The sequence below is a fragment of the Tauraco erythrolophus genome, chromosome Z (assembly GCF_009769465.1).
Source record: "Tauraco erythrolophus isolate bTauEry1 chromosome Z, bTauEry1.pri, whole genome shotgun sequence".
Classification (NCBI taxonomy): domain Eukaryota; kingdom Metazoa; phylum Chordata; class Aves; order Musophagiformes; family Musophagidae; genus Tauraco; species Tauraco erythrolophus.
Window position 1 is genome coordinate 1,285,916 of NC_141496.1, and position 23,358 is coordinate 1,309,273.

Sequence of the window (23,358 nt, forward strand, 5' to 3'; positions counted from 1 at the left end):
GGCAAGATCTCCTCACCTCCCTGTTGCAGCCATCCCGTTGGCTATAATTAAATATTTCCACAAGGAGGAACAAGAACCTGAGGGTCACAAGATGTCAGGCTGGGAAAGAATCTTTACTTCTTTTTAACCCAGCGCTTCTCTGCTACGGATTCTCCGTTCACGCTAAGAATGCAGCCAAAACTGTTTCTTTTAAAAATCAGAGAGCAGTTTGGTGGCAAAGGAGAGTAAATACGACCTGAATGTGTGACGAGCTCCTTCCTGCCATCGCTGTTAGATGCGGAGTTTCTAATAATTCCTGGTTTTGGGACAGACCGAGCTGTAGCGGGAGAGAAGAGACACAGTGGGATAAGGGACGTTCTGCAGAGCCAAAGGGAATTGGAAAGGTCGAAATGACTTTAATATACAAGCAAATTACATTGCACTATAAATAACACAGGATAAAAATACAAAAATGGAAAGAACTTTCCATAATTCGTAACTCCAAATTCTTCTTTTCTCAATATCTCCTCTGGATAAATAGCGAGAAAGTTACCAAAAAGTCCTGCTAGAAACGCTGCGAGCGTCAAAAAAATTCGTGCAGCCGTCAGCTGGTCAAAGAGATTATTTGCCTTATTTTTTGGCAGCCTTTGGGAACTTCCTAAACTCAGCCTGTTTCTTGAGGAATAGCTGAGCAAGGATGTGGTCTGCTGTTCCACGGAAGTAGTCATTCATACGAAGAGTTTCCAGCTGTGAAGAAAAAGACAGGATTTTAAAAAGAATCATCCCAGCTACCTGATCCTTTTTAGGATATTAATAACGGGCAATATGCAAGTGCACCTCAAATCCAAGATAAAAATGAATTAATAGGAAAATATATAACCAGTGACAAGTCTTACACTGGGCTGTCAAGACGACTGGCTCTGTGTAAGCTTAAAGACACCCTTGCTCTGGCTCCCAGGATTAGATTTACTCAAGGCTTACGAAGCCCTTTACTCCCCTCGCCCACCGGAATTCTCACCTGGTTTCCTGTACTGTAGGCAAGAAGCAAAAGCAAATCCTCATCGCACACACTCTTGATATAATGTTGGGTTCCGACGGGGAAAAAGATGACGTCTCCAATGCCAATGTTGAAGTTGGCAGTGACTCCAGAGAGAATAACTCCGACCTGGTGCAAGTAAAGCAGCAATATTCGACACCAAGACATTCACTGAGACTCCAAAAAGGTACAGGGGGTCCTATGTAAACTCCTGAGTAAGGACATAGTAAGTCCTCACGTGATGGAGTCTCATCGTTCCATCTCGATTATCTTCGCACCGCAAACCTGTGCTCTAAATCTTAATACTCACTAAATTTTTTCCTATTTATTTGTTCCTCAGAGGTGCTAAATCAAAAGTATTGCCTGTTCATTTTGTACTCCCAGCGCTCAGGAGAGCGGGGATTCCTGTCATAAGCACGTGTGGTTTTGCTGAGCGACTTGAGATGCCCAAATTTCGCCCTTTGTGGAATTCCCCTTGGACCAGACGAGCTTCCACAAATTAACGGAGATCAAAATTTTGTATGGAGCAGGAAAGCGTGGGCACGGAAAGTTTGGTAATACTACTAATTATAGTATTATTAATCAGGGCTGGGAATCAGTTAGGAGGTCTGTAGTTGTTTTGCAGCCAAAACTCCACTGACTTATCCCTCACGGATAAATTGGGTAAATAAATCAATTACCTGTCCGCAGCCGCTAATGACGTAACCCATCTCGTTAGCGTTGAAGTGGAAATGAGGCTGCCCCAGTCCGTTGCTGAATATCCTGAGAGTTGCTAAAGTAAGAGTGTTTTCATGCTGAAAAGCACAACAGAAATGTTCAGAAAAACATCCAAGTCCTTTCTATCCCTGGGATACATGACAAAGCAGCGAGGAATGTGCACAAATTGCATATTGTGCCTAAATCATAGAATCATGGAATGGTTGGGGCTGGAAGGGACCTGAAAGATCATCTAGTTCCAACCCCCCTGCTATGGGCAGGGACACCCTCCACTACACCAGGTTGCCCAAAGCCTCATCCAACCTGGCCTGGAACACTTCCAGGGATGGGGCAGCCACAGCTTCTCTGGGCAACCTGTTCCAGTGCCTCACCACCCTCAGAGGGAAAAATTTCTTCCTTATATCCAATCTAAATCTCCCCTCTTCCAGTTTAAATCCATTGCCCCTTGTCCTATCACTACACATCCTTGTCCAAAGCCCCTCTCCAGCTTTCCTGTAGGCCCCCTTTAAGTACTGGAAGGCTGCGATAAGATCACCCAGAGCCTTCTCTTCTCCGGGCTGAACAGCCCCAATGTTTAAATAAAATGTTAAAAAATGTTTAAATTAAATGTTTAAATAGCTACAGTATCCAACTGAAAGCACGTACCTTGTTCAACGACTCACTGAAAATTTTTTCTGTTTCATTTAGGCCGGTGCCGTTTCTGCGGTAGCGAGCCCACTGGAAGATTCCTCCTGGAAAAGGATATTCTGCTGACCCTAAAACAAAGGCAGCTCATGAGCGCTTCCAACAAGGTTTAACACTGGGGGCCTACAGGAAAGCTGGAGAGGGACTTTGGACAAGGGTGTGTAGTGACAGGACAAGGGGCAATGGATTTAAACTGGAAGAGAGGAGATTTAGATTGGATCTAAGGAAGAAATTCTTCACTGAGAGGGTGGTGAGGCACTGGGCCAGCTTGCCCAGAGCAGCTGTGGCTGCCCCATCCCTGGCAGTGTTCAAGGCCAGGTTGGATGAGGCTTTGGGCAACCTGGTGTAGTGGAGGGTGTCCCTGCCCATGGCAGGGGGGTTGGAACTGGATGATCTTTGAGGTCCCTTCCAACTCGAACCGTTCTGTGATTCTATGATTCTAATTTTGGAATGAAAAGTTTAGATTATAGATCCCCTCCTCCCCACCCTCCAGAAAGACAAACCAAGTTCTTTGATGCATACCTTTCAGATTGTAGAAGTACTGCCACACCAGGTTGTCCGGAGACTGCACGTAGGTGGCATTTTGCACCAGCTCGTTTAAGTTTGGTGGGAGGTTAACTGCTTGATCTTCTACTTGTTTCTTGAACGTCCTGATGAAGTTAACTCCACCTTGTGGCTGCGAGACACACAGTAAGTTGACTGATTCAGCAAACTGAGGAATTAAATATTTGCTTTTATATTATGGAATATCCCATCTTAGCACCTGGTGGCAGACAAATTCTGCCTTGTGGACATCCCTCATCTCTTTAATTGCTTCGCCCTGTCAATATTTTGCTCCTTTGCTCTGCCCTTCCTTCTCAGTTCCCACAGAGATTTTGGAGCAGAAGGGAAACTCCAGCCATCTCCCATCAAACTGTTTCAGGGTGGGAAGTTTTATGGCAATTCTGCAAATTCCCCAGACTCAGCAGAAACTCTGTGGCCGTGTTCTTGCTCATATGAAACTGTGAACTTCAAATAAGGCCCGTTTTAACAAGGAGACAGACTCATCCATAGTTTCCTGTGAGATCTTCTCACACCACAGAATCCAGCAAGAGGCTATTGGGAAATCAGCTTTAGGCTTCACTATGTTATTTTCCCTTCCACCCTTGGAAATATGGAGGATCCTCCATGAACTGGGGATACATGTGAAGAGTGGAGGAGAACAAGTTTCTTGGAGAGAGCATCATCACTTATTGCTCCTTGTGTATAAAAACACACAGGGTGGCACAGTTACACCAAGGATGAGTACATCCTTCCACACTGATGGGACTGAGAAGAATAGGACAGGCAGGGAGGTTCCTCTCCAAGAAACAGAGAGAACCTGGACTGCCATGTTGATGTGCAGAAGACTAGATGGAGGTTGGCTGTCCCATCACACAGACCTTTAATGCTCTGGCTGCTATGTCCTCTGGGGTAGAGAAAAATGCATCATCCACATCCAAGGTCTGGAGTTCTTCGTGTGTTGTGAAGAACAGCAAGAACAGGCAGTCTTCTGCTCCTACATTCTTTATCCAATGCACTGTGTTTCTAGGGAAGAAGATCACTTGGCCAGCTGTGACATTGTACGTGGTAACCACGCTGTCATCTGCACCAATCACTCCAATCCAGGCAGTACCCTGCAACAGAATCAGAATTTCATGACTGTAATGAAAGTTTTCTCGTTTGAACTTACATCCAGAACAACATTTTAAGTGACAAAATTTTAGAGAGTTTAAGGAACACATGACAAATACACATTAAACCATTTCTTAATAAGTGAACAGCTAATAAATTAATGATTGAGATGTATCTCAGTACCAATGCTTCCAAAGAAAGATCATGTTGTCTTCAAATCAACATGCTACCTGGAATTCTTCACAGTGAGAGATTTGAAATTTGATGCTCAGGTGAGACAGGACAAACCTTTTCAAAGAAGATTTATTTGGGGCAGAGGGGAAAGGAGGAGTAGGAAAGAAAAGTCTGGGAAAGAGAAGACTTTACGGGAACAAAAGTCTTCTATGTAGAAAAAGTTGTGAGAAAGAAAGACGACCTGAGGGTCTCCACAGCCAATGAAAACAAACAAGGAGAAATTAGGATTATTTTTTTTTTTTTTTTGCAATAAACAAAAACATGGTCTGAATACCAGCACAAATTTTATAAGGGTTGGTGTGATGAAACATAGGAGACAACTATTTTTTGATTTTGTAATAGCTCCTTTGTTGAAGATGTTTAAAAACTGAACAAAACCATCAGATATTATATTATCAGATGTTTAGGTATCTAATATCTGATATCAGATATCAAATATTTAGGTATTCTTATCCTGCATCAAAACAGGGGATGAAGCCAGAGGCTTTCTTAAGATTCTTGAGAGTCCTTCAACTCTGTGATTCTACGATGGTTCTATAATGTAATTACTTCAATCATTGCAAGCACTTGGAGAAGTCCATAAAATTCTGTAACTTTCAGGTATTCAAAGTCCTCTGACCTCAGTTTTTATAGAATCATGGACTGGTTTGGGTTGGAAGGGACCTCAAAGAACATCTAGTTCCAACCCCCCTGCCATGCAGATCATCTAGTTCCAACCACCCTCCACTACACCAGGTTGCTCAAAGCCTCATCCAACCTGGCCTTGAACACTTCCAGGGATGGGGCAGCCACAGCTTCTCTGGGCAACCTGTTCCAGTACCTCACCACCCTCAGAGGGAAGAATTTCTTCCTTATATCCAATCGAAATCTCCCCTTTTTCAGTTTAAATCCATTGCCCCTTGTCCTATCACTACACACCCTTCGAAAAAGTCCCTCTCCAGCTTTCCTGTAGGCCCCCTTTAGGTACTGGAAAGCTGCCACAAGATCACCCCGGAGGCTTCTCTTCTCCAGGCTGAACAGCCCCAACTCTCTCAGCCTGTCTCCATAGCAGAGGTGCTCCAGCCTTCGGATCATCTTTCTGGCCCTCCTCTGGCCCCGCTCCAGCAGCTCCATGTCCTTCTTGTGCTGGGGACTCCAGAGCTGAATGCAGTATTCCAGGGGGGGTCTCAGGAGAGCAGAGCAGAGGGGCAGAATCACTTCCCTCGCCCTGCTGCCCACGCTGCTTTGGGTGCAGCCCAGGACACGGTTGGCTTTCTGGGCTGCCAGCGCACGGTGCCGGCTCATGGTGAGCTTCTCATCCACCAACACCCCAAGTCCTTCTCCTCAGGGCTGCTCTCAATCCACTCTCCGCCCAGCCTGTACTTGTGCTTGGCTAAACAGTCTATTTCAAGTATCTCCATCTGAAAATGCTATTTCCAGCAGGAAAACTCATGTCATCCATCAATGAATGGTAATTCTGTTTCTATTACCCGTGAACATTTGTATATAACGTTTATTTTCTACACATGATGCTTCAAACTGCGAAACCAAACGGGAAAGCTGACACAATCAGATAATACCTGTAGCAGGTAGCCATGTTCGTTGGCATTAAAATGCCAGTGGGGAGCTCGAAGCCCTTTGCTCTTGATCCGTAAGGTTCCAAAAGTCATTTTGGAGCGATGGTTGTTGATGCTTTTTCCAAATTCCATTTCTTCATCACTTTGATATTCAGTTACATCGTTCCTGAATCTCGCCCACTGAATTTCACCACCTGGGTAGTTATATACCTGTCAAGTTAGGGAGAGTGGAAAATTTTATTGTGGAACAAACATTCCAGAAATATTTCAGAATATTCTTGGGCTGGGCACTACTGAAGGGATTCCTTTTCTCAGTGAGGATTCTCTATGTGTTTTAGTCACTTTTCCCAATCATTTATACACTTTCTTATGTCGTGATGTAATATTTTTTCTGCAAACAAGAGATAAAGAGCGATATCGAGACCCAAATTATCTGCTCCTCCTCTTTTTACATCATTCTGGACTTGGATTTGGGAAATGAGTTACATATATGTGTAAACTTTTAGATTCTAAACATCTATTGAATGAGACATTTTTCTGAATTTCTACATTTGCAAACTATTTGCACCTGAGCCTATTTCTTCCCCAATATTTGCCTCTAGAACGTTTTGTACTTGGAAGAATCACTTCTTCCATCAGGGATGGCATATAAAATGGTGGCTCTCCTCTTCAACACTTTTGTTTGCATTCTTAAAAACATCTTTTGTTTGAAAATGAATTACATAGTTAAATCACGACAGAGTACCAGCATGGCTGTTGTCACATTCAAGTGCCATTACTATTTAATCTATCCTTTTTTTTTTTTCTGAAAAGCAAAAATTCAGCAGGAATTATTTTTTTTGGCTAAAGATATATTTGGAAGATGGAGTATGTCTTTAGAGTTTGCTCAAAGGATACATTTGTGTAAGTATCAAAACACACCTAAACAAAACCTACATAATTCCTAGGGCTTCATTACATTGTCAATGAATTCATTTTAGTTCGCCGAAACAAGATCACGGAGTTCATTTTTAATTCCAACATAAGATTTTGTGTGAATCCAGTCCTAAGAACGAGAAGTTTAGTGTGCTGCTCAGCTTACATTAAGATTTCATCTTTCTACTTTTGTTTCTCAAAATTTCACACCAATTTCACATTCACACCTAAAATGGCTGCTTTGTCTCGCAAGCCCAATTTGTTGGAGCAATTATTTAGCTCTCCAAGAAGCGCTCCAGAGATCCATAGCACCTCCAACATCTGTGGTGAACTGGAGTGAAATGCTGTCAGGAAGTTTGTGTCTGTCCCCACGGGTTTTAAAAGAAGCCTGGATAACAGGTTTAGACTGAGCACCTAATGCTTAAAAAACTTAGGTGAAGTTGAGAAAAAAAACTTAGACTTAGGTGAAACTAATTCATTAAACTTCTCTATATGAGGCTAGAATGTTATTGCCCAAGCTGAAAACTTTACCTTTGATTTCCCCAGATGATTCAGGAATTGGAATCGGATATCCACACTTTTTTCATCTGCTTTTGGGGAAGATGTGCCATCATTTTTAACATCCATCTCTCTCATAAAGGGAGTGCTGTTCACATAGACCAAGGACAGGACCAGCACTCCTATTGCCGTGGTGATAACACACGCCAACAGACAAACTAGAAAGATTTTCATGAGGGACCAGCTGCCCTTTCGTTCCTGAAACGAAGAAAAAGCCTAAACAAACAAAAAAGTTTTGTTAGATCTAACGCACAGGACAAAGTTGGTGATAGTTCTTTCGTGATCAAACCAGTATGGCTTTCAGAAACAGAAGTAGAACCAAATTCCTGGGCTCAGGACAGGGAAACCTTATTTATCAGATTGTTGCTGTCCTTTCGGCATTTCATCAAGTAAAAGCACATCTTCCTCATCCTGAGGTCTTACAAATGTTTTAGGATTTTTTCCCTGCTGTTTCTAATGGGGAAATTTCTGTGCTCACTGCTCTGGGCATCATTTCTTTACTGGAAGGTTCCTTTGTGGACATTCAGGCTGAAGCTGCAGCTTCAGATGAATAGAGACTGTGTTCTCTGGCCCAAATTTTAACACTCTCGACTGATTCCGGGTGCACAGCTTGATCTGTCTTCCAAGGGCTGATTTTTCAGATGGTGAGCACCTGAAAGTGAGCTGTGAACGTTGATTCCTTAAGCTGGCCAATCAGAAATAAAAAAATTGAAGATTACTTGCTGATTTTAACAAAATTACCTTGTTCACGAACGTGTTTGACAAAAGTTCTTTACAAATACATCTCTCTTGGCAGCAGCAAAGTGCTCAAAATATCACCGTACTCTATTCAGCACCAATCTTTTCTCCAGTTTAAATTGCTCCCTTTTTAAAGCTAAAAAAGCCAAAGATAATGACTTTGTCCAGTAGTTACAGGAGAAAGAATTTAGCTGATAACTCAAGTTGGGCCAGGGAATTACATCCCACAGTTCAGATCCCAGCTAGTGCACGTGGAGCTACGCAACTGTAGCCCTCCAGAACTTTTATTTTCCTCAGGACCTTCTTAATAGTGTAGGATTAGGTGATATTACAAAATAAGATTTTAATCTTCAAACAGACTCTGCTAATTATGGTTTCATATGACTGGTACCTCTTTCTTTGGCCACTCTTTTCCTTTTGAAGGACTTCTGCTCTCTCCATGCATTTCAAATGCCTGGTTATCCATTTAGGAAAGCTGAGAAGAGATGAGTCCACAAAAGACAAGAAAACCATTGAGACAAAAGAACATTAATTCCAGTATGTGCTCAGTTATGTTACAGAGTCCTGGGAAGTGACTCATGGTGTTTAGGACCATTGTGCAGAAACGTGATGCAACACGAAACACTCTTCTTCACTGAACTACAACAGAAAGGTCCCACCATTTCCACGTTCTTCACACCTCACATGAACACTAAGACACAACATGACAACGAGACAGAGTCTGGACCATCAAACACTTCGGGGAGGCAAAAAAGCAGAGATCACCCACCTCCTTTACCTCTGCTAAGGACCTGAGATACTTAAACTACAGTTTTGGCTGGTTGTGTAATCGACTTTTCCAACCACAAAAACGGTTGAGGTTCCAGAACTTCTTTGGCAATCCATTTCCCTACTTACATGTTATTATTGTTTGAAAGATTTTCACAAGCCCAAATCACTCTTGCTGCAACAGAACTGTTCCATTTTACCCTCCTGGGTTGGACTTAACTACACCTAGGTGAGCCCAACAGTACATCCAGCCCAGTATACAGCCTGGCTACTACTTCCAGGTTACACCTTTCACACTTCACAAGCACACACAACTGTTGGATGCCAGATGCTAAAGGAAAGAGCCTCTTCCCTTTACACTTCACAACAAACTCCTTAAACTACTTAAAGGGGCTCTACAGGAAAGCTGGAGAGGGACTTTTTACAAGGGTGTGTAGTGATAGGATAAGGGGAAATGGATTTAAACTGAAAGAGGGGAGATTTAGATTGGATATAAGGAAGAACTTTTTCACTCTGAGGGTGGTGAGGCACTGGGACAGGTTGCCCAGAGAAGTTGTGGCTGCCCCATCCCTGGAAGTGTTGAAGACCAGGTTGGATGGGGCTTTGGGCAACCTGGTGTAGTGCAGGGTGTCCCTGCCCATGGCAGGGGGTTGGAACTAGATGATCTTTGAAGTCCCTTCCAACCCAAACCATTCTGGGATTCTGTGATTCTATAACTCCCTGACTTTGTCTAAGTTGTTTCTGAACCTGCTGACACTCCCTGACCTCCTAAGTTTACTGCTTGCAGGATAAACCAAAAAGCACTTCTCAGTCCTAAACAGAACTCTTCCCTAAAAACCACAGCATCATCTAGGTTGGAAGAGACCTCGAAGATCGAGTCCAACTGGTAACCCACCACTGGCAAGTCCCCCACTAAACCATGACCCTAAAATAATTTAATACAGACTAAGATTCCCTGCTTTGAGGCACACAAGTGTTAAATGTTGCCATCCAGCCATAAAAAGGAAACTGGATTTGTGTAATACACAGTGTTTGTAACGACCTCTCTCTTTTTTCCCCTCTCTCTTCATTTCCTGGATATATTCCACATTTAACTACACACTCCTGAATTTCTAGGAAACTGAGCTTATTGCCCTAGAATTCTTTGGTATCATTTAGCTGACTTTTTGCTAAAAGTGACATTTCTAGCCCATTATGGGACCGTGCTGGGTTCTAAACATCACTGAGAACTTGAGAAGAGCTTCAGCTGTTTCTCCAAAAGCTTACTGTTCATGGGACAATTCTTGCTATTTCCGTTACGCTTCCTTCTTGAACCCCATTGAGGACTACAAGACAAATTCCAGTTATTTTCACTGTTCCATATCAGGATACCCTGCAACTATGTGAAATATATATATTTTTATGAACTGCCAAACTCCTGAGCACCTTTCTCCTAGACTGTTTTCATAGGATTTTGCAAAACAGATCTTTGAATTGCTTGTAGTTGCTTTTTTCTATTCTTCCTCTTACCCATTCTAAAAATCTTGAAACCCCTGTAAGAAAATTCTTGTGTTAACCTTCACCTTCTGGATCACCATCCTAGTTTAAAAATATCCTGGATGCACTGTATTCAATTTTTTTTCCCCTCAAGAACAATTTGGTGAGCTAGGATGTCCTCAAAGTAAATTATTTCATAGATTTCATTTCATAGAATGAAATGAAAGTAAATTATTCTGGCAGTTGTTTCCAAAAATGCTCTTTCCATGTTATCTTCTTGGTTTGGTGGTCTTAATGGTAGGTCCTTGACATAGCACTCAGGCTTTTTTCTCCTTTTATGATCATAAAGATACTTTTAACATATTATCTCCCACTATGTTCTAGACTTCAATACAAAGGGAAACATTCATAGAGAAATGTATCTTCCCTCCCCTTTTCCTCAGGTGCCACCTCCACTTGCTTCTGTATCAATTTGTTACCAAACAAAACATCCCCCCAAGTAAACAGTTACGTTGCCTAAATCACAAATTCATGCAGAACCTTGTACATTCGTCCATTTAGTTTCCATACAGCCTGCACCAGTATAGACACCTTAAACGTTCAGCAGATTCTCTATCCTGTTTCCAGATTGCTTCGATCCTTTTTATAAAAACCTTATATCCATGGTTACTGTGCCTCTGGTCACCTTTCCACGGATAACATGTAGATCCTTTTGTCGTTAGACCCCATTAATTCCAGTTTAAAGCCTTCCTTCCTAAGTTGGTAATTCTAAAATGAAAGAAGCACTGAGTTTTTTTATGAAATACAGCCCATCTCTCCTCAGCAGTCCGTCCTTTTTTGTTCTGGAAGAGCTGTGAAAGCTCTGCCATTGAAACTGAAAATGAATGAAAAGTTTTTCTCATTTCCCTTTGAACAACAATTCTCTGCACAGGGAGAGACCTACCAACTGTGAAGTCGACCAAATATTTTGAGTAAGGATACAAAAATTAAAAACCATGGTAGATCACAGCATTTACAATCAACAAGAAAGAAAATTCCCATCATGATTTTCAAGGATTTCCCAAATCCTAGATACTTAGATATGTGAGAATCCACAAGCATCTCTGAGAAAACAAATCCAACTGCTCTGGCAGTGTCAGGGTTACGTAAGAAAAGAATGAATCAAAAAAAAATCCCTGAGACAAAAAAAACCATCTATTTTCCTCCCACCATGCCAAGCCAGTGTCTTACCACAGACTGGATCTTCTTCAAGAGCACAATCCTTGTCTTCATCAAACCCTTTACTTCCCTCAGCTCCGTCTCACCAACATATATACACCGTAATTGAGGAAGTGCCCTCCTCATAAAACATTTCCTGCACATGCAAATACACAAGATCACAAATACTTGTGCACATCCTTAGCAAACAGTTCTTGGAATGTGCTGAGAAAGGGTGAATTTCCTTCTGTCCAGTCCTGCTGTTTTATTTTACTATTTCCTCCAACTCCCAGCCTCTGTCTGTATTTTACCCACTGTCGCTGTGGAAGACTGGAGTTCAAGAAAATTCCTTTTTTCTGATCTAGCCTCAAGGACAAGAACATCACTGACATCTTGGATATGGCAATGACTTTTGTTTAGCAATTGATTTTACATTTTTTGGAGAGGGACTTTTTCCAAGGGTGTGTAGTGACAGGACACGGGGCAATGGCTTTAAACTGGAAGAGGGGAGATTTAGATTGGATCTAAGGAAGAAATTTTTCACTCAGAGGGTGGTGAGGCACTGGACCAGGTTGCCCAGAGAAGCTGTGGCTGCCCCATCCCTGGCAGTGTTCCAGGCCAGGTTGGATGGGGCTTTGGGCAACCTGGTGTAGTGGAGGGTGTCCCTGCCCATAGCAGGGGGGCTGGAACTGGATGGTCTTGAAGGTCCCTTCCAACCCAAACCATTCCATGATTCTAACCTCTGGCAAACAGCTACTGTCTCAGAGACAACAGTTGTACCCAGAGCATTGGGTGGTCTCTACGTTCACGTCGCAGCAACGCAATGCTTCCACAAGAAAGGGCGGAGTCATTTCATTTGCTGTACTCTGATTTCCCATCTCGCTTGCAGCATTTGAGAAAGACCAACGAAATCTGTCTGAAATCGTGTTATTCCCTATGACTTATGACTCACCTATGTGCCCATAACGGTCATAAAATGAAGTAATTTATTATTATCTACTTACTAATTCTTACCAGGAAGATGGGAGAAATACGTAGCTAATCTTCCTTCTCCTTTTTTTCTGGTTTCTATTTCATTTCTCACAATCAGTACATGCTCATGTGCACCTCAATACCCAGATTCAAGGAACCAGTTGACTAGAAGGGCACGTTGCCATAGATATCTTGTTTACTGACAGCGTAAAAGTGTCTGAGGCTACATGATATAAGCCTCAGAAGAGGTACAAAAGGGTGCTTTCCAAATATTCTGTCCATATATTTCAAGTCACAACTCAAATTACTACTTACAGCTTTTTTGTCTCTCAATTTGCTGTTGCCACATGGGGTAAGTCCTACTCCTCTCTCCCTTCCACAAGTTCCAGTGCGTATCGGTGGCTTTCATGAGCTAATTCTATTCAATTATGCTGCAAAAAAAAAAGAAAAAAAAAATTCTATTACTTCTCTGGCTATTTGTGAAATTATATTATTGCTAAACCTCACTGCTTAATTTTACACGTGATACTGAGCTCCCCTTGCTTCTAACAGGCTGTGTCATGAAGTGATGACTACAATCGGCCAAATAGCTTAGTTTTTAAAAAATTTTTACACACACACACAGATTATTCCTTGGAAATGTTCACGTTTTAATTAAATAGTCTTTAAAAAGTGATATTTCCTGTCACATATTGTTCGATCCTACTGAAAGCACGAATACTCAATTAAGCTTTGAAGTAATTAATGAAAAGAATGTACAGAAATACTGAATACAACATTTTTGAGAACACTGCTTCAACTTTCAAAAACATTTTCACCAGTGGTCAGGTTGCCAAATTATTTCAATTACACAATATTTAAATATTCTTCGATATCAGCTTCACAGATTATTTTTTTTTTCTTATCTTCACGCTCATCAGTCTGCTCTTGGTGGTCACTGGTGTCTTCAACAAGGCTTTTGAGACGTGACAAGTGGTGTAAAGCCCTAGATCAGGAAAAACAAAGACAGTGCATATAATATATACAAAAAATAAAAACAGTGCATATATCACTATTTATATTTTACCCCAAATTAGGTTGATTTCTTACAAACAGCTGCACAGTTTGAATGGGATTACATACAGTTTACAGCTCTACGTCTAACTGTTCCACTGACTTAGAGAGAAAACACACCTTTTTTAAAAAAAAATACTTTTTGAGAAGAGGTATTTACAACTTCAGCTCCAAATACAGGTGCTCACACGAACACAGAGTTTCTTTTAAATTATTAATAGTTATTTAACACAGGATGTTAAACACTGCAAAGCATTATGTCATAAAATGGTGTATCAATAGGAAAAGTCACTGTAATTTTTTACATTGCTATATTTTTTTTTCCACATTTTAATATTTAATTAAAAATTTTAAAATATTTTAATTTCACATTACAGTATAAAAACTATCCTGCAACACCAAGTTTTGTTGAAAGTGTTCTACCTAATAAAATCCTGCCTTTTCTCAAACTTATTATTTCCATGGTCACTTATAACTGTTCGGTAGGGTTCTGCTGATTTCATGAATGAAACATGTTGTCTGGCAATTATTTTCTCCACTGTAGCAAAAAAAGTAAAAAAAATATTTTGTCCCGTACCCAAACTTCTGCAAGTCTGATTATTTTCAAGTCCATCTGTGTGGAGCAATAATTCTGTTGATATAGCTGAAATACAAGTGTTTGTTTGCAACTATTCCCTAGATATTTCTCTGCTCCATGAACTGCCGTGTTCTTAATTAAGTAGCAAAGAAAGTTTTCAGATTACGTGACAACACTCTCAGCTAATTTATTGTTCCTTTTCTGCACTTTCTGAACAATGAAAAGTCAAAAAAAATCAGTGGCCACTTACTTCTGAATGGAATTGGTAAGAGGGATTATCTCACTGTCGCACAGTTTTAATTCAGTCGCTGCTTTTTCGGAAAGCTTAAAACCAAAAAGAACTTGTTAAATGAGGGAAGGAAAAGTAGCTGAATATGACAGAAACATGGAATTTTTATTTTGGAAAAGTATTGCCAACAACTTTCTAGAATCATGGAGTAATTCAGGTTGGGAGGGACCTCAAGAGGTGGGCTCCTGCTCAAAGCAGAGGCAGCTACAAGGTTACAACAGGTTGCTCAGGGCTTTATCCAGTCACATCTTGGAAACCTCCAAGGACAGAGACTGCACCACCTCTCCTGAAGAGGGTATATACAAGGGTATGTAGTGAAAAGACAAGGGGCAACGGATTTAAACTGGAAGAGGGGAGATTTAGATGAGATCCAAGGAAGAAATTCTTCCCTCTGAGGGTGGTGAGGCACTGGAACAGGTTGCCCAGAGAAGCTGTGGCTGCCCCATCCCTGGAAGTGTTCAAGGCCAGGTTGGATGAGGCTTTGGGCAACCTGGTGTAGTGGAGGGTGTCCCTGCCCATGGCAGGGGGGTTGGAACTAGGTGATCTTTGAGGTCCCTCCCAACCCAAACCATTCTAGGATGCTCCTGGTGCAAACTGGATTGAATCTGCTGGCAGTGCTCTAAGACAACTGGAAACTGAGTCTATAAAGGATTAGTGATTTTTCTTAACATCGATTTTGACAAGACACAACATGAGGAAACTGACTACTCACTTTTTCAAACTCTTCCTCTTGCTCAGCACTTTCATTCTGGCTTAAACTTCCCTGAACTGCTTGAAGTTTAAACAACATGAGCTTCAAAGCTTCAAGGGGCCTGTGATGGTGACTTCCACAGGAAGTGTCTTCCTAAACCAAAACCCAAAGAATCTGTTGATACTGCAGTGCACATAAAACAACAAACTTTTGAAGTTTCCGACAATATAAAGGCTCATTTCTATGAGTGTCTCCTTCTACGGTCTATGTATGAATTGTACAGGTATGATGCTACACTGGTTCAGCTTAATTTAAGTGACAGGACAAGGGGCAATGGCTTTAAACTGAAAAAGAGGAGATTTAGATTAGATATAAGGAAGAAATTTTTCACTCAGAGGGTGGTGAGGCACTGGACAGGTTGCCCAGAGAAGTTGTGGCTGCCCCATCCCTGGAAGTGTTCCAGGCCAGGTTGGATGGGGCTTTGGGCAACCTGGTGTAGTGGAGGGTGTCCCTGCCCATGGCAGGGGGGTTGGAACTGGATGATCTTTGAGGTCCCTTCCAACCCAAACCATTCTATGATCTATATGGTATCTCCTCATTCTGTAATCAAAAAAGCAAATTAACCTGAGGTGACAAAATTGTGGTGGATAATAGAGATACTGATGTTTGGAAATGCCCAATCATCTAGCAGAACCAAAAGAATGGGAAACATGAAGGATGAAAGCCAGTGGAGCAACATTTGGATGGAATAATTTGAATTACTCATGCACATCGTTAGGTTCTGTGTCAATTAACCCCTTAGGGACACAGAAGTATATACCACAGTGGAAAAACTTCAAGGGTAATGCTCTGTTTCCTACAGGACAGGAAAAGAGAATCTTGGAGCAGTTTAGATCCAAGGAGAGTAGGGCAGAAAGGAAAGGAAACACACCAGTACATAAATTAACAACTAGACTAATGGGCTCAGTGCTCATTTCCCTCCCTGAGAAAAGGAAAAAGGGTTCAGCTCATCAAAATGAAAGACTGAACGATATTAAGACTGCGATTAATATGTCGGAAGAGGAATAAAATAATGAATAATCATAAAGTAAACTCAATCCATGAATAAGAAATATATTACGTAACACTTAACTTACCTCTTGAACTTGCCTCATACCCCAGAGCACATCAGCCAGGCAAGAAAATGAGAAGTATTTAATACATCAATCACAAAACAAAAGTTATTCCTTTACTTGAGGCAGGAAAATTATTATTTAAATAAAATATAGTAGTGTAAAAGTCAAAATATTATTAAACTATTTCGGGCACTCAAAAATACTCAGTTTTACTGACCTTATTTTTGACGTTTAAACAGTCTTCCAAGAACTTGTGTATGATGTCTGCCTTGGGGAACGGCAGAGCCTTCTCCAGGTCCTCCCAGTACGCAGGCACTGGTGGTTTGCTAAACCATTAAAGATGCAATGGAGATGTTAGAACAACGGGTTTATCAACAAAAATAATTGGTTTAAGATGTAGTCCTTGTGATGCAATCAGATATATTGCATTCAGTGGCCAAAGGGCATGAGCTACTAGTCTCATAGACACAGATATTAATGAAACCTGATTTCCAGGGATGTTCTCCCACATGGGTGTTCTGGTGGCTAGCAGGAGACTAGATTACTAGCCCATTCTTAACAGGAGCATAAATAGTATTGTTTCTATAATCTACAATGCTGCAGTTTGAGACTTTTACTCACCTGAAAAATATTTCTAGAATTAACCAATAATTCCAAATCTTCTAAGGAAAAGGGAAACTGGCAACACCCTGGCCCACACACACCTGGCTGCTTCTTAAAAACAGCAGGAAACTGTAGGAAATTCTAGTATTTTTTTTTAATAAATTCTATTTATTCTTATAATTATTTATTTTTATTATCTATTACCATTTTATTTATTATTAATTATAATTTAGTATATCATTTATTATTATTTATTTTTTTATTTCTTATAATTCTATTTATTTTTAGTATTCTTTGATCCTAGGAAACAACCTTTCAGTTCCTCAACAACTGAAATTTCACTTCCAAGACTGCTCCAAACCTTCCCAAGGCCCCACTTTTTTTTTTAAAAAAAAGGCACTTCCCAACATTACCTTGTTTTCCCCATAAACTGTTAAATCTGTTAATTAAGTTCCGTTAAATAATTTCTCTTGAAAGTCATAATTTTGTATATCAACTGTGATACAAAAAATATTGTTAAAAGGCAACGGTGAGCAGTATTGATGGCACTTTTTGCAAGTCAGTGAGAAAGGGAAAGCAGTGCACCCATCTCCTGACCTTGAAACATCAAACATTTAGCACGACGCAAGAAGCCTAGTAGTAAATCTTCATGTACCTGCCACACCAACATTACTTCTGATCTATTAAGAATCCTATTATTATCTATTATTAAAGAATTCTATTCTTCCTATCTATTAAGATATTAATTACCTATGCTTTCACAAATTAGTCCAAAATATTTTTACTTACAGAGCACTTGGAGCTTTTTCCCATGATCTTTCTGCTCCTAGTATCTCTGTTGTAGAAGGACTGTCCTCGTTGTCCAGATTATTTGGTTCATCTTCAGTTAAACTCTCCAGATCTCTGTCAGCCTTCATGGCAAGTAGCTCAAACTGGTCTTCTAGAAAAAAAAAATAAAAAGACACAAGGCATCCAACCCTCTTCAAGGGTATGATTTCCACATTTCTTGGAAAAACAAGTAATGTTTTACATTTACATTGGTAAAGTTTTTTGTGTGAAAATATATATAACACTACATTTAAAGTTCATCATGCACACACATTAGGTATTTGCAGACATTTTGTCACTTTGAATGCACAAAACCAATGGTTTAACTTCATTTCTATATATATAAAACCTCAAAAAAAGGGAGGGATCAATCTTTAGGCTTTGCATAACAAAATAATTTCTCTTTTAAACTATCAACTTGGACAGAAGTGAAAGTAATTAACACTTTGAAGCATTAATCTCTCTTATCAAAGCAAATCTTATTGCTATTTCCTCATGCCAAGATGGTGCTTCACCACAGGAGGACCTCCCTGCTCCTGCAAAGAGTAGCTACATGAGATTCCCAAGGAAACTCCTGACGTAAACTGAAGGCACTGGAGTATACTGGTTACAACTATCTCCTGCTGACAGAGTAAAGTAGAGAAAAAGTGCAGGATACATGGTATTTCTGACCAGTTTGACAGGTTCCTTTACACTATGTTTAGCTCTCTCTCTCCCCCAAGGTTACACTCCGTGTAATTTAATTTAACACTTGCAATTCTACTAAAATATTTATGGAATTACTGTCATTATCTTGCAGGGAGGTACTAAGTATGCCCCTGTAATAAATAGTTTGCTGTGAAAGGAATGCTTAAATATTGATTTATGAAAGCTTACAGTATAAAAGCTGTTTAAGTTGGTCAACTACTACTAAGTGCTTTGAGTCATCTGTCAAAGATGGAAGTGAATAAGCCTACTGTACAGTGCAGACTCACATAGCTTAAGAGTGTTGGTTTAAAAATACAAGCAACATGTGCATGTCTTTATATACACACCCCAAAAATGGAAAAAAACCCCACAAATTACATGAAATCTAGTTACCTCTGAACAGCTTTTTGGTGTGTTTCGAAAATGAGTTATCAAATTGGAAGCATGCAAGTGGACCGGCATCGTTGCAACTTTCTACTTTATTCTCATTTCTCAGAGGCAGGCAGCCATCTTGTTCCAAAAAATTAGAACTGTCTTTATCTACAGAGTGTCCTTTTTCCAGGATCTCAACGGTTTGCAAAGAGGAAGCTTTGCCTTGTACGTTACAATTTTGACAAGCACTTTCTTTAGTTGAATCAGAAAAAAGGTTGTAACTTTTCAGCCAGACCGGGTAGTGCAAATTGGGAATACTGCTTATCCCTGATACACTTAAGTCAGACTTCTGACTGGTAAGCCACCTTGGATAATTCTTCAAAGTGTTCGAGTTCTCTTCAAAAGACAGAGGTCTTCCCTCAGAGGGGACAGAATCACACTTATCAGGTGTATACACACGGTGCTTCTTTCTGCTGAAATCTTTGGGGGGATTCTGGTGAGCAACAGCTTTCCCTTTCTCCTGGAGACTGGGACCACTTTGAGTACTGAACGATGAGGTCTCGGAAGGGCCAAAGGATGTTTGAAGTGACTGCCTGTTCCACTCCCTACTTTGAAGCCACGATTTCGGAGGAGTACACTGGACAAAGGGCAATGATCCATCTGCTGGAAACGTTAACAGATCATCCGTCGTGAGACTAACCGAGTCTGGGTCACCCTCAATCTGCCTGCTGCAGGGTGAAGCAAGAGAATCCAGTCCTGGGTGCTGATTAAACCCAGCCAATGCTGCAAAACAAAGATATTTTCCATGAATCACTGAACACCAAGCATACCAGAATGAGACATTTTTAAGATCTAACATGGAATAATAATTTAAAGCTGAAATGTATTATTTACCAGAAGGTACTGAACTACAGTTCTCGTAGGAGCGGTTGTAGGATGGCTAAAAGCAACAGCTTGCCAGGCAAGTAGCCACATAGTGGGCCTCTAGACCCATTTTGTGACTCTACAAACTGTCTAAGACTTGACTTGGCAGTTTTTCAGGGAAGAATTCGAGCATTAAATGCCTTTTTTTAATTTTTAACAGAAACTGTGAAGCACTTTGATTCACAAAACCAGGTTTTGCTCACTTTCACTGTCATATCAGTAAGTGAAATCTGTATATTGCAGACTATTAGAACATAGAAAACATGCATGCAGACTAGCCAATACGTGAACAGAGCTAATGACACCTCTGCAGAGAAGAGCAATGGAGAAATTTGGAGTAAAATATGAGATAACAGCTTTCATAGAACAGTTTCTCTGGTTTAGTGATGATTAGAATGCTTATTTTTGTTTGGGAAATCAGTTAAACGTAAGTAGAAGGTGGTTTGCATTAGAAAAATACAAAACAAAAGCAAAACACAGCTGAAAAATAGCTGTCTTGGCAAGAGAAAAAACCCAAAAGGTGTGAAGCTAGAGGAAGGTTATAGGCTACAGTGGAGAAAAAAGAAAAAGCCCTGAATAATACAATATGCCACCCAGGCATGCATCCTTTTTCAGGTACAAAGTTTGCCTGTACTTGGGACTTCGTTATTTTAGTTGCAATGGATAAAACATTTCCAATATAAACTAGTTCAAGCACATTATCAACTCTAGATCTTCTCATAAAAGCTCATGTAATCAATTAAACACTTATTTATTCAAGCTAATAACAACAAAAGCCAATTCAAACCCATATACCCAGCTGGGTTAGACTTCAGACCCAAAAGTACATTCCATAAAAATCAATGGATAAGAGGCAAATTTTGTTCTAAGCCAAAGCAGTGTTTAAAAAAATCTTTCAAATAGATTCTGATGTTACTTACTCTGGAAACCAAGATTTTTTTCCAAGCCTCGGGCTTATGCAAGTGATTTACACTGTCTTTAGCATATACTCAGAGAGAAAAATACACTTTCTACTCCATAATCTGGAATTTAACATCATTTCTATGAGCACAGTCATGAATTCTCACTGAGCCACCAAGCTTTTACAAAAAAGCAGTACAAGTTGGGGACTGAACTGTTGGGGAATAGCACAGAGGAAAGGGACCTGGGGGTCCTGGTGGACAGCAGGATGACCATGAGCCAGCCATGTGCCCTTGTGGCCAAGAAGGCCAGTGGCATCCTGGGGTGTATTAGAAGGAGTGTGGTTAGTAGGTCGAGAGAGGTTCTCCTCCCCCTCTACTCTGCCCTGGTGAGGCCACATCTGGAATAGTGTCCAGTTCTGGGCCCCTCAGTTCAAGAAGGACAAGGAACTGCTGGAGAGAGTCCAGTGCAGGGCCACAAAGATGATTAAGGGAGTGGAGCATCTCCCTTCTGAGGAAAGGCTGAGGCAGCTGGGTCTCTTTAGCTTGGAGGAGACCGAGGGGGGACCTCATTAATGTTTATAAATATGGAAAGGGTGACTGCCATGAGGATGGAGCCAGGCTCTTCTCAGGGGCACTCAATGATAGGACAAGGGGGAATGGATATAAGCTGAAACATAGGAGGTTCTGCTTAAACATGAGAAGAACTTCTTCCCAGTAAGGGTAAGAGAGCACTGGAACAGGCTGCCCAGAGAGGTTGTGGAGTCTCCTTCTCTGGAGATGTTCCAAACCCGCTTGGACACGTTCTTGTGTGATCTGATCTAGGTGGTCCTGCTCCAGCAGGTGGATTGGACTAGATGATCCTTTGAGGTCCCTTCCAATATCTGACATTTTGTGATGACAAACATTGCTAGTCCATGACCAAGTATCATTTACTACACCATAAAGACTTGTAAGAAGTTGTGCAGGGAATATTCCTTTTACAAAACACTCCTGGTACGAGACAAGGAGTTACAACCCCATTGGCAATGAAAAAAGCAAAACGAATAGCAAACATCAAAACTTATTAAAAAGGCACGTTCACAGAGACATACCATGTTTTTCTTTGGCATGATGCTTTGAAAACTTCACTTGTTTGGGAGTGCTTTGATAGATGCAGATTTTTCCAGTGCTTATCTCTGACGATGTGAGACTTAAATCAAAATCTTCAATATAAGCCTCTAAAGCCTCAGATGCCGAGCTGTAAAGCTTGTCCTTGTAGTGAATCAAACTGTTTGAGCATGGATTATCCCTGTCAATGCTATAGCTTCTTAAAAGAGAAGATACTGTTGAATCAGGAGAGCAGACATCACTTTCTATTGAGCTTGTCATGGTTTTTATCCACGTTTCTGTTAGAATCTTCAGTCATCTTTTTGATCACTCTAAATGGAAAAAGAAACAAAACCACAAGTGATCACCTGCACTTAAATGTCTTCTCAAACTGTAACGTAGCTAGGATTTTTTACTTTTGTCATGGAATTTTAATTCCTAAGAAACCACTATGTAGCCATTTAACTTGCTGCTTTTCAATAAGTTTGTCATATATATGTCACCTCTAGAAAAGCAGAAGATAAAGTAGAAAATAACAGGCTCTGAAAAAAAAAATAACGGGGAAAACTCCTTGTATGTTGAAACTTTAATAATGGGAAAAAAAAGGCAAGAAAAGCCAGCTCCTCACTAGTTCTAGAAGAACCTCAGTACCCTGCTTTTGCAAGAATAGGATTTTATGTAAGAATTGTCAACATTTGTCACCAAACATACAACTCAAAGATACACAGAAGTATCAGTAACTTTCTATTTCAGAACCAGCACAAAAGTAGTGTTAATGGACAAAAACAGAAGTAAAAGAAGCTTAGGTAAAATGAAAAACTACAAAGGGTAGGAAGCCATTACCCTTGCTGGTATCGTTATGGAACCAGAATGGGCACACGCAGCAAAAGAATTTTACAAGCCACACGGGAGCACTTAGAACTGTCTTATCTACACAATTTAGCCAACCTAACCCAAGCTGCCTACTAAGGCAGTAGTGTGTGTGTAACCCCACAAACCGTAAACTGAAGAGCTGGAAGCGCAGCCTTGTTCCAAACGCTGTAATCAGGATGATCAAAGTCACCAAAAGAAACCAAACAGCTTATTTCATCCCTGCAGGTAAAATATCATTTGAAAAACCTGTTAAGATAACATCCCATTGTTATATTTGTTATGTCAAATATAGCATACATACAAGCATCATTGTGCAACAGCAGCATGAAGATTTGAAATGAAAAAGGCACAATAGAGACCAGCTTTTCCAAGGCCAAAGTGGTTTTCCCCAAAAAAACAAGAAGCCAGGCTAGGGACCAGCCCAGAGACCTCCTGGGACCCCAAACCTCACACAACACCCCGGGGAGAGATGCCGAGCACCCCCAACCCTCTTTCCCTCACAAGAAGCAGCCACCACGGAGAAAAGAAAGCGCCTAAAGCAGCACAGCCTCTCTGCAACGCCATGAGAGCCTCAGCCCGCCTCAGCCCGCCTCAGCCCGCCTCAGCCCGCCTCAGCCCGCCTCAGCCCGCCTCAGCCCGCCTCAGCCCGCCTCAGCCCGCCTCAGCCCGCCTCAGCCCGCCTCAGCCCGCCTCAGCCCGCCTCAGCCCGCCTCAGCCCGCCTCAGCCCGCCTCAGCCCGCCTCAGCCCGCCTCAGCCCGCCTCAGCCCGCCTCAGCCCGAATATCCCCACCTCACAACGACCGCTCCGGCAGCGCTTTTGAAGGGCGCGCACCCCTGCGCGAAATGGCGGCGCGCAGGCGCAGCGGAGGCCGCGC

The 23,358-nt window shown here is 41.2% G+C and overlaps 2 protein-coding genes across 4 annotated transcripts; both read right to left on the bottom strand.

Annotated features, from left to right (window-relative positions):
- Positions 1-261: 261 nt before the first annotated feature.
- On the bottom strand, positions 262-12,833 carry DYNAP (dynactin associated protein). 2 transcript variants are annotated; one of them, XR_015222929.1, is made up of 11 exons: positions 12,799-12,833; positions 8,462-8,545; positions 7,306-7,530; positions 5,863-6,069; positions 3,838-4,071; positions 2,939-3,092; positions 2,378-2,487; positions 1,696-1,809; positions 998-1,144; positions 533-726; positions 262-316 (listed from the first exon to the last, which is right to left on the bottom strand). XR_015222929.1 is itself a non-coding variant. In XM_086629186.1 (10 exons), the coding sequence occupies exons 2-10, from the start codon at positions 8,534-8,536 to the stop codon at positions 610-612; spliced, it is 1,383 nt and encodes a 460-aa protein (XP_086485312.1). In that variant the 5' UTR covers positions 8,537-8,545; positions 12,799-12,833; the 3' UTR covers positions 479-609. The 2 variants fall into 2 exon arrangements, 1 of the variants encoding a protein (XP_086485312.1); XM_086629186.1 differs by lacking the exon at positions 262-316 and having other exon boundaries at positions 479-726.
- Positions 12,834-12,881: 48 nt separating this feature from the next.
- On the bottom strand, positions 12,882-23,312 carry CZH18orf54 (chromosome Z C18orf54 homolog). Of its 2 annotated transcripts, none has more exons than XM_086629185.1 (10): positions 23,274-23,312; positions 22,609-22,702; positions 21,616-21,942; positions 18,720-19,481; positions 17,601-17,748; positions 16,426-16,534; positions 15,115-15,246; positions 14,364-14,437; positions 13,334-13,468; positions 12,882-12,914 (listed from the first exon to the last, which is right to left on the bottom strand). In XM_086629185.1, the coding sequence occupies exons 3-10, from the start codon at positions 21,890-21,892 to the stop codon at positions 12,902-12,904; spliced, it is 1,650 nt and encodes a 549-aa protein (XP_086485311.1). In that variant the 5' UTR covers positions 21,893-21,942; positions 22,609-22,702; positions 23,274-23,312; the 3' UTR covers positions 12,882-12,901. The 2 variants fall into 2 exon arrangements, with proteins under 2 accessions (XP_086485311.1, XP_086485310.1); XM_086629184.1 differs by having other exon boundaries at positions 17,601-17,751.
- Between the last annotated feature and the right edge of the window lie 46 nt (positions 23,313-23,358).